General features: G+C 39.4%; 1 protein-coding gene across 2 annotated transcripts in view; it reads left to right on the top strand.

Annotated features, from left to right (window-relative positions):
* Positions 1-17,369, top strand: part of UHRF2 (ubiquitin like with PHD and ring finger domains 2) — a 174,599-nt gene extending 157,230 nt beyond the window's left edge. For both annotated transcript variants that reach the window (XM_056521915.1, XM_056521905.1), the window contains 4 exons: positions 525-762; positions 2,328-2,488; positions 15,997-16,095; positions 16,264-17,369. In XM_056521915.1, the coding sequence (XP_056377890.1) occupies positions 525-762; positions 2,328-2,488; positions 15,997-16,095; positions 16,264-16,410 (645 nt within the window). In that variant the 3' untranslated portion in view covers positions 16,411-17,369. The remainder of the gene's footprint in view (positions 1-524; positions 763-2,327; positions 2,489-15,996; positions 16,096-16,263) is intronic.
* The last annotated feature ends 1,897 nt before the right edge of the window (positions 17,370-19,266 follow it).

Genomic DNA, 19,266 nt, shown 5'->3' with positions numbered 1-19,266 from the left:
AATGATTGGGAAACAAAAAAATAAATAAATAAATAAATTGTCCTTCATATTGACATAAAAACAAAACAAGGAAATCCTGTATCATTTGTAATACTAACATGTTATGCTTATTTGGTGGATCAATGCCAATGACATTTTTTGGGATGTTGTTTGACTAAAAATAAGAATTTTCATTTGCCTTTTTATTGGAGAACTGGGAAAGGAGTGGTTTACATTTTATTAGGAGGGTAGTGTTCTTTAAAAAAAAAAGAAAAGAAAGAGAAAATATTAGTTTTTTTTACACTTTCTTTTGAAGTCTCCTTTTGAATGCTTATACAGTGCACTGTGACTGTACTAGATGCTTACTTTGTGGGGGTGCCAATTGACACAGGTACCTGTAAAAATTTTAAGAGAGGATTGCCATGTTAATTTACAATTCCTCTTGTTAAACATGCTTTCAAATTAAACCACTTTTGTATAATTTGTTTACATTTTTACCACCACAGTTGTAGGTAGAAATGACTAAACTTTAATATTTCTTGTAGTTCCCGGAAGGATATTTGGAAGCCATGGCTAACAAAGAGAAAAAAGATAAAGTTAAGAAGCAGCCTGTGAAATCCGAGCCAAGTAGTCCAGCTAGTCCCAGCAATCAGAACCCCCGAAGTGGTGCTGGGAACCAGGACAATCAGGATAACGCAGAGCAGCACAGCCATTCTACCCGTTCCAGCTCCAGACACAGCAGCACCCAAAGCAATGGAAACCAGAAAAGACCTACTGAGGATGGTATATTTAGTGTGTGTGTGTGTGTGTGTGTGTTTGTATGTCTTTTATATTTCCTAATATGTCAGTCAAAATAAATCCCTGGATCAATAGCCCTTCCCCTACAATAAGTTACAGTTCATCTATAACACAAACAAATGAAAGCAGCAATCTGGAAATGCCAAGATGTGTAGACACGTGAGTGCTTGTTTGCTCAACCAATTGTACTATGTAGTGACACCTTCCATTTAATTTTACCACAAAACGTACAGAGAAAAAAAAATAATAATTTGGGGGAGAGATTTGAAAGTAAACTTAGCAACTTGGGGAAGAGGGGGGTTGTATTTACGTCATACACTTCATGGTAAAGCTGACATGTTTTCCTTATTCTGTGCGTCAATACGATTACAATGACAAGTTTACATAATTTTTTATAACTGTTAAAAATATATATATTTTTTTTACAAAAATAAACACTTAAAATTGACCTATTTTGGCCTATTTACCTTTACTTTTCTGAAAATGGGGCTATATGGGGGCTTATTTTTGCTCTGTGGTCTGTACTATTTATCAGTACACCTTTTGCATGTATGTGATTTGATGATCACTTTTTATAAAAAAAAAAAAATTCTGGGATGTGATGTGACCAAAAATCTGCTATTTTGAACTTTGATATTGTTTTTTGTGTAGGCCATTTACCATACAGGATCAATAATTTTATATTAGTTGGACTTTTATAAGCAATGCTTGAATTGGTAATACTAAATAATATTATGCTGTTGCATAGCATTACTCGGTGTGATTGGCAATCTACTGATAAAAGTCTGCCTAAGGGTACATTCAGACGAGTGCTTCCACAGCGTATTTTGCATGGTGTACTCTCACACAACGCGGCTGCTCCCCTTGCTCTATGAGCTAGGCCGAGAGCAGCCGCGATGTGCGAGTATACTGTTCATGCGTGCAGCGATTCACACATTGCGGTGTATTGTCACTACGAGCAGGCACATCTAAAGGAACATGTAGCGGTCCTTCAGCGGCGGATCTGCAGCGTAAAATACGCTGTGGATTCGCTCGTCTGAACATACCTTAAGGCAGCATTTTTTAGCAGATAGCCCCGAGAACTGCACAGAGTAGGTGGGGGAGACACTCACATTTATGTTGCATGGATGCCCAATCGAGCAGGGGGACTATCATTAACCCCTTAAGGACACAGTCCATTTTGGCCTTAAGGGGACAGCCAATTTTATTTTTGCTTTTTCGTTTTTTCCTCCGCACCTTCTAAAATCCATAACTCTTGTATTTCCATTCACACACCCTTGTTTTTTGCATGACCAGTTGTACTTTGTAATGATTAATTTTACCCTAAAATGTAATGTACACCCTGGTGCATTAAGTATTTTTTTTTTTTTTTTTTTATAACAGTATAACTCATAAAAAAATACCCAAACTACAATTTAATTATAAAATTGCCATTATGGTAGTCAGTTTAATGGTTTCAAAGCTTTTACAGTAAGCACAGTCTGTCTAAACTGGTGTCTGAAACTGTACACAATATTCCCCTGGACTGATTGGGTGTTTTCTTCTTTTAGATGACGTAGAAGATGTTATACCATCCAAAGTGATTAAGCGTTCAGAAGAAGAAGGAGGTGAAGCATTTCAGCTCACTGAACAACAGGATTGGCTTATAAAGGAGGACTCTCTTAACCAGAAGCTTTGGGATGAGGTTCTTTCCTCTATCAAGGAAGGTCCAGTAAGTGCAAAATTTGGAAAGCCTTTCTTATCTGTCTTCTTTACATTATTTCATCCCTTTGTGAGACTAGCTTTAGATGGGCGTTTTAGCCTAATCCAGCCTGAATTTGTCATTTACTCTTGATACATTTGTCATTAGCTGTTGATACAATTTATTGGTAGGTGATGGCGTATTTGGCATTGCTTGTCTCCTAGGGACAAAAAAACGCAGCTGCTGCATGATACTCGCACCCCCCCAGAAATGATAGCTGGAGCATGGGGCCTGACAGAAAGCAGTATGATCAAGCATTACATTTACAAGAAGTAGCATGACCATGCATTCCATGGAAAGTAGTAAACTGGAAGCAGTATGACCATGCATTCTATTGACAAATAGAAGAATGGCCATGGGTTGCATGGACAGGAAGTAGTATAGTGGAAGCAGTATGGCCATGCATTCAATTGCACATAGTAGTGTGGTGACACATAGCATGTCCTCTAGTAAGTTTAATTCCTGCACCTGACTAAGGGCTACATGAATAGCCATGAGCTAACTTAGCGAGGCCACTGTGTCATTTTGGACTAGGTCCACTGTCCATTACTTAATTTTTGGAGTGGAGGGAGGGGTTAGAATAGTTAACAGGAATAGGCTACATAGGAGAAAAAAAACACACACCATTGAATTGCATGTTGACTAATGCCAGACGTCTGACCAATAAAACTGATGAACTGGAGTTGATAATGTCTGAGGAAAATTATGACATAGTGGATATAACAGAGACTTGGTTGGACGATAATGTGGAGTCATTATGGGTAGAAATATATGGAGATTAAAAAAAAAATTGATAGGGGTTTGCTATAAACCACCAAACATAATGGAAGAGGCAGAAGATCAATTACTGAGGCAAATAAACAAGGCAGCAAATCAAAATGATGTGATAATAATGGGGGACTTTAACCATCCTGATATAAACTGGGAGACTGAGACCTGTGAATCTCATAAAGGAAACAGGTTTCTGACTATAGCTAAAGACAATTATCTGTCCCAAATGGTGCAGGCCTGACACAGACCAACAGACCTGACAGAGTAACAAATTTTAACCAACAGACCTGACAGAGTAACTCATGTACAAGTAGAAGGACATTTAGGAAATTGTGATCATAATATAATACATTATAACTTGTTCTTCAATAAGGGAATCTCACGAGGGGCCACAAAAACAATTGACTTTAGGAAGGCAAAGTTTGATCAACTCAGAGAAGCCCTAAACAATATAAAATGGGATAATGTCCTCAAAAACAAGAATACTGACTCTAAATGGGAGACTTTTAAGAATATTTTAAATTCTCACTGTAAGATGTATATACCTTTATGAATAAAAGGGTCAGGGGAAAAAGAAAACCAATATGGATGAATACAAATGTTAAGGGGGCAATAAATGACAAAAATAAAGCATTTAAACTACTAAAACAGGATGACAGTGAAGAAGCATTAAAAAGCTATAGAGAAAATGTAAAAAAACAGATAAAACCTGCAAAAATAGAGACTGAAAGACTCATTGCCAAAGAGAGTAAAACTAACACCAAAATGTTCTTTAACTATATAAATAGCAAATAGGTCAAAAATGAAAGTGTAGACTGGGATCAGGAAAAAGCAAATATATTAAACAAATTCTTCTCCACTGTATTCACCGAGGAAAATGAAATGCCAGATGAAATACAGCAAGATAAGGTAAACTCCCTACTACAAGTCACCTGTCTAACTCAGGAAGAAGTACAGTGCCGCCTACAAAAAATCAAAATAGACAAATCGCCAGGTCCAGGTGGCATTCACCACCGTGTTCTAAAGGAATTAAGTAATGTAATAGACAGACCCCCTATATTCAAGGACTTTATAATGATCGGGAAGGTTCCCCAAGACTGGTGCATAGCAAATGTGGTGCCAATATTTAAAAAGGGGTCAAAAGGTGACCCAGGGAATTATAGACCTGTTAGTTTAACCTCCGTTGTATATAAATTGTTTGAGGGTTTTCTAAGAGATGCTATTTTGGAGTATCTTGATAAAAATAAATGTATGACCCCATGTCAGCATGGCTTTATGAGGGATCGGTCCTGTCAAACTAACCTGATCAGCTGTTATGAGGAGGTGAGCTCCAGACTGGACCAGGGGGAATCGCTGGATGTTGTATATCTGGATTTTTCCAAAGCATTTGATACGGTGCCACATAAAAGATTGGTACATAAAATGAGAAGGATTGGGCTGGGGGAGAATGTGTGTAGGTAGGTAAGTAACTGGTAAGTGATAGGAAACAGAGGGTTGTTATTAATGTTACTTATTCTGATTGGGTGACTGTTACTAGTGAGGTACCACAGGGGTCAGTTTTGGGTCCTGTTCTATTTAATATAATTATTAATGACCTTGTAGAGGGGTTTGAATAGTAAAGTAGCAATCTTTGCAGATGAAACTAAACTCTCAAAAGTGGTCAACACAATAGAGGACAGTGCACTGTTACAAATGGATCTGGATAGGTTGGAGGTTTGGGCTGGGAAGTGGCAGATGAGGTTCAACACTGATAAATGTAAGGTTATGCACATGGGGAGGAAAAATCCAGGCTGGGATTATGTATTGAATGGGAGCACACTGATGTGGAAAAGGACTTGGGAGTCTTAGTTAACAGTAAATTCATCTGTAGTGACCAGTGTTGGGCAGCTGCGACCAAGGCAAATAAAATCACGGGGTGCATCAATAGGGGCATAGATGCCCACAACAAGGAAATAATACTACCGCTGTACAAATCACTAGTCAGACCACACATAGAATACTGTGTCCAGTACTGGGCACCAGTGTACAAGAAAGATATAGTGGAGCTGGAGAGGGTTCAAAGACGGGCAACCGGAGTAATACGGGAAATGGGAGGACTACAGTACTTAGAAAGATTATCAGAATTAGGGTTATTTAGTTTAGAAAAAGAAGGCTTAGGGGAGACCTAATAACTGTGTATAAATATATCAGGGGACAGTACATAGATCTCTCCCATGATCTATTTATACCCAGGACTGTATCTATAACAAGGGGGCATCCTCTACGTTTAGAGGAAAGAAGGTTTCTATACCAGTACAGATGGGGGTTCTTTACTGTAAGAGCAGTGAGACTGTGGAATTCTCTGCCTGAGGAGGTGATCATGGTGAACTCTGTAAAATAATTCAAAAGGGGTCTGGATGTATTTTTGGAGAATAATATAACCGGTTATGTATACTAGATTTATAGGGACAGAACGTTGATCCTGGGATTTATTCTGACTGCCATATTTGGAGTCGGGAAGGCATTTTTACCTCTAGTATGAGGGTTTTTTGCCTTCCTCTGGATCAACTCAGTAGGGACTCATTAGGCTTATAGGTCGAACTTGAACTTTTTTCAACCTTATGAGCTATGTTACTATGTTACTTCTGCTGCAGACAGTGGAGTTGTGCCCAAGTTGCAACCAGGCCCAACTGTTGACAAGCTTGGTAGGCCAGTTCACTATTTAGGAAACGTACAAATTTGCAATAACTTTAATCTCTCGTCAGGTAATGCACATGGGGAGGAAAAATCCAGGCTGGGATTATGTATTAAATGGGAGCACACTTGGGACGACTGACATGGAAAAGAACTTAGTTAACAGTAAATTTAGCTGTAGTGACCAGTGTCGGGCAGCTGCTGCCAAGGCAAATAAAATCATGGGGTGCATCTATAGGGTTATTGATGCCCACGACAAGGAAATAACTCTACCACTGTACAAATCACTAGTCAGACCACATAGAATACTGTGTACAGTATTAGGCACCAATGTACAAGAAAGATATAGTGGAGCTGGAGCGGGTTCAAAGACGGGCAACCAGGGTAAAAGGGGGAACGGGAGGACTACGGTACCCAGAAAGATTAGCAGAATTGGGGTTATTTAGTTTAGAAAAAAGAAGGCTTAGGGGAGACCGAATAACTATGTATAAATATATCAGTGGACCGTACAGAGATCTCTCCCATGATCTATTTATACCCAGGACTTTATCCATAACAAGGGGGCATCCTCTACATTTAGAGGAAAGAAGGTTTCTACACCAGCACAGACGGGGGTTCTTTACTGTGAGACTATGGAACTCTCTGCCAGAGGAGGTGGTTATGGTGAACTCTGTAAAAGAGTTAACCCCTTAAGGACTCAGGGTTTTTCCGTTTTTGCACTTTCGTTTTTTCCTCCTTACCTTTTAAAAATCATAACCCTTTCAATTTTCCACCTAAAAATCCATATTATGGCTTATTTTTTGCGTCGCCAATTCTACTTTGCAGTGACATTAGTCATTTTACCCAAAAATGCACGGCGAAACGGAAAAAAAAATCATTGTGCGACAAAATCGAAAAAAAAACGCCATTTTGTAACTTTTGGGGGTTTCCGTTTCTACGCAGTGCATATTTCGGTAAAAATGACACCTTATCATTATTCTGTAGGTCCATACGGTTAAAATGATACCCTACTTATATAGGTTTGATTTTGTCGCACTTCTGGAAAAAATCATAACTACATGCAGGAAAATTCATACGTTTAAAAATGTCATCTTCTGACCCCTATAACTTTTTTATTTTTCCACGTACGGGGCGGTATGAGGACTCCTTTTTTGCGCCGTGATCTGAAGTTTTTATCGGTATGATTTTTGTTTTGATCTGACTTTTTGATCACTTTTTATTCATTTTTTAATGTTATAAAAAGTTACCAAAATACGCTTTTTTGGACTTTGGAATTTTTTTGCGCGTACGCCATTGACCGTACGGCTTAATTAATTCAATAGGTGCAACAGGTGCAGCACAGCTCACTCGATCGCCCCTCCCGCTCACCGGACCGGACCTCAGTCCATATAATAGTGGAAAGAAATGGAGTTGTCCAGAGCAGGATGTCAAGCAATACGATATTTATTCAGCGGTAACTGTGGGTGATGACAAGGTGACGCGTTTCAGCCGCACTCAGCAGCCTTAGTCATACAAAACAATAGTGCAAGTGGCTTGCTTATATGGGGGTGGAAAAATGGGGTCCGCCCCGATGGGAGTATTCACAGGGCTTAACCCATTATTCACCTCCATCCAGCAAGTATAGTACATATAGTAAAAACGCACATATAGTGTGAACAATAGTCAACATATTAAAACACTTGGGTTACAAGCAATAATGTAGAAAAAGACATACGTTAGTACTAAAAATACAAGAACAAATTACAAAATGTCAGATAACATATATACATGTGCGATCCCAAAATGGAAGAGGAAAAAAGGGAGGATTTCCAATAGAAAAATCTATATAAATATTACCCTATATAATATCATATGAATCTGGATGAATTCAAGTAACCTATATGGTTGTATATACTACCATAGGACATGAAAGAAATTTTTAAAAAAATTTGTTTCTTTTTTATATTCCAATTATATAGTAGGATCGCAAATGGATATACGGACTAATATGGAACAATTGAATTGTCTCAAAAATATCCCCACATGTGGTATAAATATTGTTTAATACTCAGTTATACATATGCTATTAATTATCATATGTGCGGGAAATGATTGTGGGAAAAAGAATTTATTTATATAAAAATAAAATTCCCCCCAAACTCCAAGGAAAACCAAAAATGTATAATTTTATACGGGAACAACAGCAGATCAATAATGGAGAATGACATCTTGTCTTAAATTTAAGCCAAGGGGACACCTAGTTTGAAGTTTAATGATCCAGAAGACTTCTCTATCCAATAATTTTTGCTTGATATTGCCTCCTCTAATATTATTGGTGACCCTCTCAATCCCCTGAAGGCTGAGACCAGAAAAATCACCCTCATGCTTTTCGGCAAAATGCTTACTAACCATGGAAAGATGTCGGGTCTGGAAATGGGGAATGTCCGACAGGTGTTTTCTGGTCCTAGCCTTCAGGGGATTGGAGGTGCACCCCACATACTGTAATTGGCAGATGTTACATGTCATTAGATAAACCACATGACTCGTGTTGCAATTAATATATTCTGACATACCAAATGTTTCTCCAGTTACTGTGGACATAAAGGTTTTGGAATTCTTCATGATTTTACAACAAATACACTTTAGATGTCCACATTTGAAATTGCCCTTGGTATTGAGCCAGGTGGGTTTCTTAATCTCACCAGAACTGAACAAGCTCGGGGAAACACATTGGCCAATGGTTTTAGCCCTCCGTGACACAAATTTATACCCATGTTCAAAAATTTTTATATATTGGCTATCGTTAGCTACCATTGGTAAATATTTCTCAATTATTTTACATATTGGTTTGAAATCATGGCTATAATTTGTGGAAAAAACAAGGGGTTTTGCTTCACTATTATTTTCAGGAACTTGGGATGATGGCTCTTTGATGCCATATACCAAGTCAGACCTATTTTTTCTCCTAGCAATGTCCTTGGCTCGGTTCAATGACCAAGTCTGATAACCTCTTTGACTCGGCCTCACTGATATATCCTCCGCCTCCTTTTCAAACAGCTCCAATGTGGAGTTGTTCCTCCTGGCTCTAATCATTTCTCCTACCGGGAGATTCTTGACCACATGTGGTGGGTGGCACGATGCTGCTTGCAGTATCGAATTGGTGGCCAATTCTTTACGGTATGTAGAAGTGGTGACCCTATAATTCAAAGGATCACCCCTCAATATCAGATCCAAAAAACTGACCTCATGCTCTTCACTATGAAGTGTGAATCTGAGGTTACAAGGATTCTGATTGAGGTACAGGCCAAACTGCTGTATGGTCGGCATAGACGACCCCCCGATAAACAGGAGGTCGTCTATATACCGACCATACCACAGGATGTGCTCCCCAAATGGATTGTCATGTGAGAAAAGAAAATTTCTTTCCCACCAACACACGTATATATTTGCCAATGAAGGCGAGAATTTGGCACCCATAGATGCTCCGGTGATCTGCAGAAAATAATCTCCATCAAACATGAAAAAATTATGGGTAAGTAAATACTCCACCACCAAAATAATAAAATTCTGCAGGTCACCGGAGTATGGGGCATAAATGGACAAAAACCATCTGAGGGCAATCAGTGCCTCCTTGTGGGGAATCACGGAATACAAAGCTGTGACGTCAGCTGTTATCCATCTCATCCCGGGTTCCCACCGGATGTTGTCCATGGCAACCAGGACATCCCTGGTGTCTTGGAGGAAACCCGGGATGAGAGGGACCAACGGCTGAAGTCTGGAATCGACCCACTCACAGAGTCTCTCATTGAGAGAGCCAATCCCCGCTACAATAGGATGCATCTGAGGAGGAAATGTGTTCTTATGGATTTTAGGGAGCGAATGAAAAATTGCCATGACGGGGTTAGTTATTTTAATATAATCTGCCTCCTTAGAGGTGAAATGGCCATCCTTTACTCCCAAATCTACCAGATTATATAATACCAATTTGAATTGTGGTGTTGGATTCATTTTTAATACTCTGTATGTATTTATATCCGACAAAATGTCCATATTAAGCTTTCTATATAATTTAGAATCCAACACCACAACCCCTCCACCTTTGTCTGCTCCACGAATCACTATATCTCTGGTTTCAGACAACTCTTTCAGGGCCACTTTTTCACATTTTGTTAAATTATGTTTCATTATTGTGACATTTTGAGATAATTTGTATAGATCCCTTTCCACTAAGTTCTGAAACTGTTCCAATACAGGTGTGCGGGACATGATGGGATAAAATTCGGGGTTGGGGGTAGGGAAGGAGGGTTCTATATGTTTTCTGGATGTTGTCAATTGTTGTAATTCCGAGAGAGTGGAGAGGTCCCGAAAAGAGAATCCCTCCACTCTGTCGGATATACCCCCGTGAGTGGGATGCTGGGGTGCTATGAGGGAGACATCATGATCGACAATTGGTACAGATATGAATGCTGTATTCGAATCAAAAAAGTAATCAGAAAAAACATAGTCACCCGTGCCCGGATTCCCACCACCTCCCGCCTCCCCCTCCCTCCCCAAGTCCAGCACAAGTTCCTGAGTGGATCTCTGATCCTGAATCTTGGCAAAATGTTTTCGCACCGTAATGGAGCGGACAAAACGATTGACATCCAACATGGTTTTGTAGAAATCGAAAGAGCATGATGGAGAAAAAGATAATCCTTTAGAAAGTACCTTTAATTGCGGCTCAGACAGGATCCACGCAGAGAGGTTGAAGACCGGAATGCATGTTAGGTCGGTTTGACTTGATGTCTTCGGGTTCTCTTTACGGCCGCGATGCTTGCGGCCCCGGCGTCGTTTTTTGCAGACTTTGCTTTACGGGACTGAGGAAGAGGGGAAGACGCTGCTTCTGGAGTATGCGGAACAGACATCTCATTCGGCTCCGTTCCGGACATGGAATCCACATCCGTTTCACTGAAGCTGACCCTTGCTGGTTTGTTGTTTCTGTTATATTTTTTATAATTCCTGTGGTTTTTCAGGAATGACTTCGAAGTTGATTTTGTTGATCTGTTCTGTGGCCACTCATAGACACGGTTGGACTTATAGTCTTGCAGATCTCGAAGGAACTTATTCTCCTTGGTTTGAGATATCAGAGTCTCCATTTTAACAATGTTCCCACTGATTTTTTGGTTGAGGTCCACATAAGTGGGATGATGTTCATACTTGGAGATAGAATTCTGTAGTTCCGATATTTTAGATGTAATCTCGGTTAAGGCAGTCTCCTCATGTTTGATAATAAGCTTGACAAACCTGAGGGATGAGTCATTTAACAGTTCTTCCCATTCTGCCTTAAACTGTTCGGAGAAGATCGTGGTTGGGAACTTTCTCAATCTAAGTCCTCTCGGGACCATTTCACGCTCCACATATTTCTTTAGCGTAGACGAGTCCCACCATAGTTTAGTCTCCGAAACCAATGATGTTTCCAAATCTGACATAAGAATTTTCAAATCCACTGCTTCATCAACGCTCACGTTACCTTTGCTGAAGATTTCAGTAATTCGGCTTGATCGGGCTAGGCGTTCCTCCACAGGTTTGAGGCAAATGTCTGCTGGCATTGCAGACTCCCTCTCTGTTTCTTTGGATTGTGGACACGCCATTTCCAGGAGCACGTTGCCAGGTCCAAATGATCCAATAGGTGCAACAGGTGCAGCACAGCTCACTCGATCGCCCCTCCCGCTCACCGGACCGGACCTCAGTCCATATAATAGTGGAAAGAAATGGAGTTGTCCAGAGCAGGATGTCAAGCAATACGATATTTATTCAGCGGTAACTGTGGGTGATGACAAGGTGACGCGTTTCAGCCGCACTCAGCAGCCTTAGTCATACAAAACAATAGTGCAAGTGGCTTGCTTATATGGGGGTGGAAAAATGGGGTCCGCCCCGATGGGAGTATTCACAGGGCTTAACCCATTATTCACCTCCATCCAGCAAGTATAGTACATATAGTAAAAACGCACATATTAATTATATATTTTTATAGTTCGGACATTTACGCACGCGGCGATACCACATATGTTTATTTATTTATTTTTTTTACACTGTTTTATTTTTTTATGGGAAAAGGGGGGTGATTCAAACTTTTATTAGGGAAGGGGTTAAATGACCTTTATTAACACTTTTTTTTACTTTTTTTTTGCAGTGTTATAGGTCCCATAGGGACCTATAACACTGCACACACTGATCTCTCATCCTGATCACAGTCGTGTATTAACACGCCTGTGATCAGCATTATCGGCGCTTGACTGCTCCTGCCTGGATCTCAGGCACGGAGCAGTCATTCGTCGATCGGACACCGAGGAGGCAGGTAAGAGCCCTCCCGGTGTCCGATCAGCTGTTCGGGACGCCGCGATTTCACCGCGGCGGTCCCGAACAGCCCGACTGAGCAGCCGGGATACTTTCAGTTTCACTTTAGAAGCGGCGGTCAGCTTTGACCGCCGCTTCTAAAGGGTTAATACCGCACATCGCCGCGATCGGCGATGTGTGGTATTAGCCGCGGGTCCCGGCCGTTGATTAGCGCCGGGACCGACGCGATATGATGCGGGATCGCGGCGCGATCCCGCTTCATATCGCGGGAGCTGGCGCAGGACGTAAATATACGTCCTGCCTCGTTAAGGGGTTAAAAAGGGTCTGGATGCATTTTTGGAGAGTAATAACATTGCTGGTTATGTACAGGGTGGGCCATTTATATGGATACACCTTAATAAAATGGGAATGGTTGGTGATATTAACTTCCTGTTTGTGGCACATTAGTATATGTGAGGGGGGACCATGGCGGCCATTTTGAAGTTGGCCATTTTGAATCCAACTTTTGTTTTTTCAATAGGAAGAGGGTCATGTGACACATCAAACTTATTGGGAATTTCACTAGAAAAACAATTATGTGCTTGGTTTTAACGTAACTTTATTCTTTCATGAGTTATTTACAAATTTCTGACCACTTATAAAATGTGTTCAATGTGCTGCCCATTGTGTTGGATTGTCAATGCAACCTTCTTCTCCCACTCTTCACACACTGATAGCAACACCGCAGGAGAAAAGCTAGCACAGGCTTCCAGTATCCGTAGTTTCAGGTGCTGTCTGAATCTCGTATCTTCACAGCATAGACACATCTCGTATCTTCACAGCATAGACAATTGCCTTCAGATGACCCCATAGATAAGTCTAAGGGGGTCAGATCAGGAGACGTTGGGGCCATTCAACTGGCCCACGATGACCAATCCACTTTCCAGGAAACTGTTCATCTAGGAATGCTCGGACCTGACACCCATAATGTGGTGGTGCACCATCTTGCTGGAAAAACTCAGGGAATGTGCCAGCTTCAGTGCATAAAGAGGGAAACACATCATCAAGTAGCAATTTCGCATATCCAGTGGCCTTGAGGTTTCCATTGATGAAGAATGGCCCCACTATCTTTGTACCCCATGTACCACACCATACCATCAATTTTTGTGTTCCAACAGTCTTGGAGGGATCTATCCAATGTGGGTTAGTGTCATACTAATAGCGGTGGTTTTGTTTGTTAACTTCACCATTCACATAAAAGTTTGCCTCATCACTGAACAAAATCTTCTGCTTAAACTGAGGGTCCTGTTCCAATTTTTGTTTTGCCCATTCTGCAGCACCTGAAACTGTGGATACTGGAAGCCTGTGTTAGCATTTCTCCTGCCGTGTTGCTATCAGTTTGTGAAGAGTGGGAGAAGAGGGTTGCATGGACAATCCAACATAATGGGCAGCCAATGAACACATTTTATAAGTGGTCAGAAACTTGTAAATAACTCATGAAAGAATAAAGTTATGTTAAAACCAAGCACATCATTGTTTTTCTTGTGAAATTCCCAATAAGTTTGATGTCACATGACCCTCTTCCTATTGAAAAAACAAAGTTGGATTCAAAATGTCCGACTTCAAAATGTCCGCCATGGTCACCACCCATCTTGAAAAGTTTCCCCCCTCACATATACTAATGTGCCACAAACAGGAAGTTAATATCACCAACCATTCCCATTTTATTAAGGTGTATCCATATACATGGCCCACTCTGTATACTAGATTTATGGGGACAAAACGTTGATCCAGGGAATTATTCTAATGCCATATTTGGAGTTGGGAAGGAATTTTTACCTCCTGGTATGAGGGTTTTTTGCCTTCCTCTGGATCAACTCAATAGGGACTGATTATGGATAAAGGTTGAACCTGGTGGACTCTGGTCTTTTTTTCAACCTTGTGAACTATGTAACTATTTGATTTAAGCTGCCCATTATATTGATTGTGGCCCTTTTTGAATACTGTGTATAGTACATGCATCAACCTCTCTGGTGATTCAAGGATGAAACTCTGCATTGAAAGCATGTTAGTCCCTTTTTAGGGAACATCATAGCTTTATCTTGTTTGCACTTGTTGGTGTGGGATTTAAGTTTTATCTGTATATAGGGTTAATTACTTGGCGTACAGTGATTGCCTGGTATTATGAATTGGAATCAGATTGTTTTTTATTTTTTATTTTTATTTCCAACCAAACTATTGTTTTCCATCTGGCAAAATGCTTGAGGGAAATTGATGTTAGAATTTATTCCATTGTTCTCAATGGCATTTAGCATGTCAGTAATGATGAAATCTTTATTCAGACACCACATAGTTCACAACAAGTTTTTCAATTTAGCTTTAAAACATCTGTAGTAAAAAAATAAAATAAAATAAAATGAAAAAGGCACGGCATTATTTTGGGGTTAGTTTTTGCACAAAAAAAACTGATTCCCATGGAATTGATATAGGAATCCAGCCAAAGGCTACTTTTTGCGATTGCTCATTGTAAATTTGCAGTTTTCCTCACCTTATCAAGTCCACCATATATTCAGAAAATGTATTTTACCTTAAAAACATAGGGGGGATTTATTATTGTCATCTTTGAAAGGTAAGTTTTGAAGTCCTTTGTTTTTGCTTCGGTTTTGCTTAGGTGTGACACAGTTATCATACTATCAAGAGAGGTTGATCAATTTGGCACACATAAGCAAAATTCAGAACACTATTTTGTATGATTCCTCTGTGACATTTCTGCACAAAAAGTTGCAGTTGCGATTTTTTGTGTGCTTTTCAAAGGCAGTTTTGTAAGCCAGGTCTGACATGGCTTTATTTTTTTTTTGTTTTTTTGGAGGGGATTTCGTCTTTTTTTTTATTCCTATGTACGACAGTCACACTTCATAAATTTGCGACCACTGCAAAGTGAAAGCTGAAAGTTAAGACCGTTTGATACTTTATGCCTACCCACAAAAGCCACACAAAAAAGTGCTTAGGCGCACGTGCACCAGTTTGTGTGCCGGATGTAAGCTTTAAAAAAAATATAATAATTTAAATGCACTTATAAATCTCCCCCATATGCAATACATTAATATATGCAATACAGGAAAATGTTGAAGCTGGTAAGCAATTTATTTTATTTATATAGCGCCTACAGATTCCGCAGCGCTTACAATTATGGCGTACAAACAAAGACAAGTATTGCCTGTGTTCATCCACAGCTGCATTTGGCAAGGAAATTTACTCCCTCTGGGTCTTGCGGTTAGTTTACCTACATATTGGCAACCGTAAATATTGGTAAAAGTAAAGTCCAGGAGAGCCTACAGTCTATGTGGTTTTATTTTTTTGTTTTGTCTTTTCTTTTCTAGAAGGATCATTTTTGTTTTAAATATGTCCATTTCCGTCTTTGTGTACAGGCACTGTATTATTCCAGAAAAGAGTCATATATATATATATATATATATATATATATATATATATATATATATATATATATTTATTCAGCATTTATAGTATGGTGTCCAGTTGTAATTTGCACACTATAATGTACCTCTTTTTAGAGTTGTCAGAAAGCAGCCTTTTTTTCTTCTTCTTTTAAGTTTCATGCTGGTTTAGTTGTGTTCAGCAGCAGTTTCAGCAATGTAATATGTAAACTAGCTTTCTTGCTCTTATCGACTCTTGTTGCACTTGCTATAATAATGTACTAAAAAATAAAATTGATTTTCTAGAACTTTTTGAAGAAAGTGGAACAAACGTTCATGTGTGTCTGCTGTCAAGAATTGGTGTATCAACCTGTCACAACGGCATGCCTCCACAATGTGTGCAAAGTAAGTTATCTTTATTTCTTTTATGTGTAAAAGTAGTAAATGATGAGGTGCTACTTTGTGATGAATAGATACATTAGAGGATATGATGCTGTTATATTTTATGCAATTATGCAAGCTACCTTATTCTTTGATTTCTACAACTAATGCTTAATCTTGTTTCTTATTTAGAGCTGCTTGCAGCGCTCATTCCGAGCTGAGGTCTATACTTGTCCAGCATGCCGCTATGACCTTGGAAAGACTTACACCATGGTTCCAAATAAGGTCCTGCAGACACTGCTTGACCAATTTTTTCCTGGTTACAGCAAAGGGCGATGACTTCTTATGCTCCCAGAGAATCACTTTTTGACTTTTTATACATAAAGACATTCTTCTTAAATCACGAAAAGGAACGTGGACCAACAGGCACCATGGATCTCAAGCACCACCTTTCTCAATGTCACCATGTCTTTAGTTCTTGGCTGTCTCAGCATCCAAGGTAGTTTGCCTACTAAGGCCACTGATTTGAAGAACTTGTGCAGCAACTTTGCCACTACACCTGATACTTGCTTGTGTTCATCTAACTACCTCAGACAGAGAAGAAAACATGGAGACGAAGAGATGAAATGATTGGTTATCTGATGTTCAGCAACACACTGCCTCTGGAAGTTTTGCCTGGTCCATTAGTCGTCTTAGCTCCGGTGCCGAGGGGAGTCTACAGTGCGTTGCAGGGCAAAGGCTTGTCGACACCTTTCAGGACTGAAGGGCTCAGTGTACACTGACAGCACTTGGTTACAAACAGATGTTAGACTAAAGAGCAGCAGATTCTTTGTAATCTTTTCCTTTCTTCCCAGCTTCTTTTTTTTTTCCTTTTCTCCTGTTTTTCTTCTGCGGAGCTGCTTATTTGTACTTTATTACCGTGAGCTTCTTTCTGCTTCATAATTTTTACCTTATGCAGTTTGACTACTAATTACTAATGAGAACAATATATATGCATTGTTGCTACATTAGTGTAACGTGATCTGTGTTCTAACCTTTTTTTTCCTTTACTCTTAGAGGGAATCACAACACTCTAGCCTTGTGATTTTTCTTTTCTATACATTGTCACTTTGGTATTAGTTTACAGGCTGTATGCTGTAGTAGAGCCTTGTATCAGTGGTAAAACAATCTGCAGAGCATTGCAAATTGGTGATGGTGATAGCTTGGAGAGGGTCTGAAATAGCTTCCTATTGTGATCTCAAATTTTATACACAGTATATTCCCTAAAATATACCTTATTAAATATTTTATGATTCTGACATGTTGCTTATGTTTTTGGCTGACTGCTCTGTGTGCTTGTAGCCTCTCCAACTTTATGTATTTTTTCAAAATGATGTTCCATTTTATACCGAAAAGTTTGTTTGTTTTTTCTTTTTTTCCGCTTTAGGTGTCTACTTTATAGCATAAAGTACCTTCTGTTTCTTGTGTGGCTTTTTTGGATTTTTTTTTGTGTAAGCTGTAGCAGCTCTCCTTTTGATATGGAATTAAGTTTTCATTGTCACTGTGGTTTGCACTGTGTTGTTTTATTGAAGTTCTAAAATATGAATAAGTTCTAAAATTCATCTATAATCTAGAAAATTAAGTAGGAAGATTACAGTTAAGTGTTGTTATAATAATATTCTAACTCCTTTCCACCACATTATATAAATTGTAAAGCCAACTATAATAGAACAGGTAAATTTGGTAAGTACATCTTAAAGAGCAAACAAAACAAAATGTGTTTTTTTTCTAACCTATAGATAAATGCACAGTTGTGAAAAGAAGTATTGGTCATAAAGAAAATGATCATATTAAATTGTTACTATAAAGCATCTTAAGAGATGGAGGGAATGGTAACACACTGATGTAAGTCTAATTCATACATTTCAAGGAAAATTAACTGAGGAACGGCACAATGTAGAGTTTTTAGAAAAGATTATCCAGAATTTATATTTCATATTACTAAAACTGACATATAAAGAGCGCTGACAGGCCCCCTAAATTTACAATTTATCATTCTTTCAAAACAGACATGAGAAATCATGTATTCCTAAATCACAAAAAAAGATCAACTACAGACCTACCTACATCTTTTCAGTTGCACCTGATTTTTAGTTTTTCCCTAATGTCCCTTATAATTAATTTATATATAACACATACATATTAGATGAGCAGTGGTGGATATAATCCAGGAAAAATAGGAATTACCATCTGGTGCTTCTCCTCCTAGGACATACATAGGCAGCAGTCCATGTAGGGTTAACAGAGTATCTTTATTTGCAACTCACTTTGAGTTGCAAATAAAGCTACTCTGTTAACCCTACATGGACTGCTGCCTATGTATGTCCTAGGAGGAGAAGCGCCAGATGGTAATTCCTATTTTTCTGGATTATATCCACCACTGCTCATCAATTATCCAGCCGACCGAGAGGGACCTGGAAAGGAAACCGTGGCTGCTGACCTCCACTTCTTTTGCGATTCTATATGCCTGCAGAGGTGTTGTGCTCTAAGCACAACATTATCCTGTAAGCCTCCCATTTTTTGCGCACATTGAAGCCTAAACGATAAAACTGTCTGCACTAGGAGCGCACCTGTCTTTTTATATTCACATACATATTAGAAGCTCCCTGCTCTGAATCTACCTGTTATTAGTCAAAGGGGATGAGTCAACATTACCCTCTATTACATGGTCACCAATCAAAATAAATTAAATCACCTTTTTTGCATTCTTTTAAAGATACAGACTCTTGCGATGTTCCCTTAGGGACAGACCTACTTTGTGCCCTAGAAGTATTGGTTGGCTGGCTCTGCACATAGCGGGCAAGTGCTGGTATCCTGGGATTGCAGGAGCACTATTGGCAACCTTATCTGTGTGTTTAAATTACTGTTTGCCTAGGTATGTCACTGTGTGTAAGCAACTGTCCTGAACTCTGTGGGATCACACATCTCAGGGCCATACAGTGACCCAGCCACAGGACAGATGGTAATAACCCTAAAGCAGGTACAGATCACCTGGGGTTAGCAAAGCTGTAACTGATCAACAGAGAATGTGTGGCCCATAGCTCAGTGATGAATGGTCTAAATTATGTTCAAGGTTATATTACAGCTTTCACAGGGTTAGGTAGGCTTTACAAAGGTGTATTTAGACTCAACATCTGGCTTCACTGTGGATCTGAT

The sequence above is a fragment of the Hyla sarda genome, chromosome 1 (assembly GCF_029499605.1).
Source record: "Hyla sarda isolate aHylSar1 chromosome 1, aHylSar1.hap1, whole genome shotgun sequence".
Classification (NCBI taxonomy): Eukaryota; Metazoa; Chordata; class Amphibia; order Anura; family Hylidae; genus Hyla; species Hyla sarda.
This window is presented reverse-complemented; position numbering and strand designations above follow the sequence as displayed.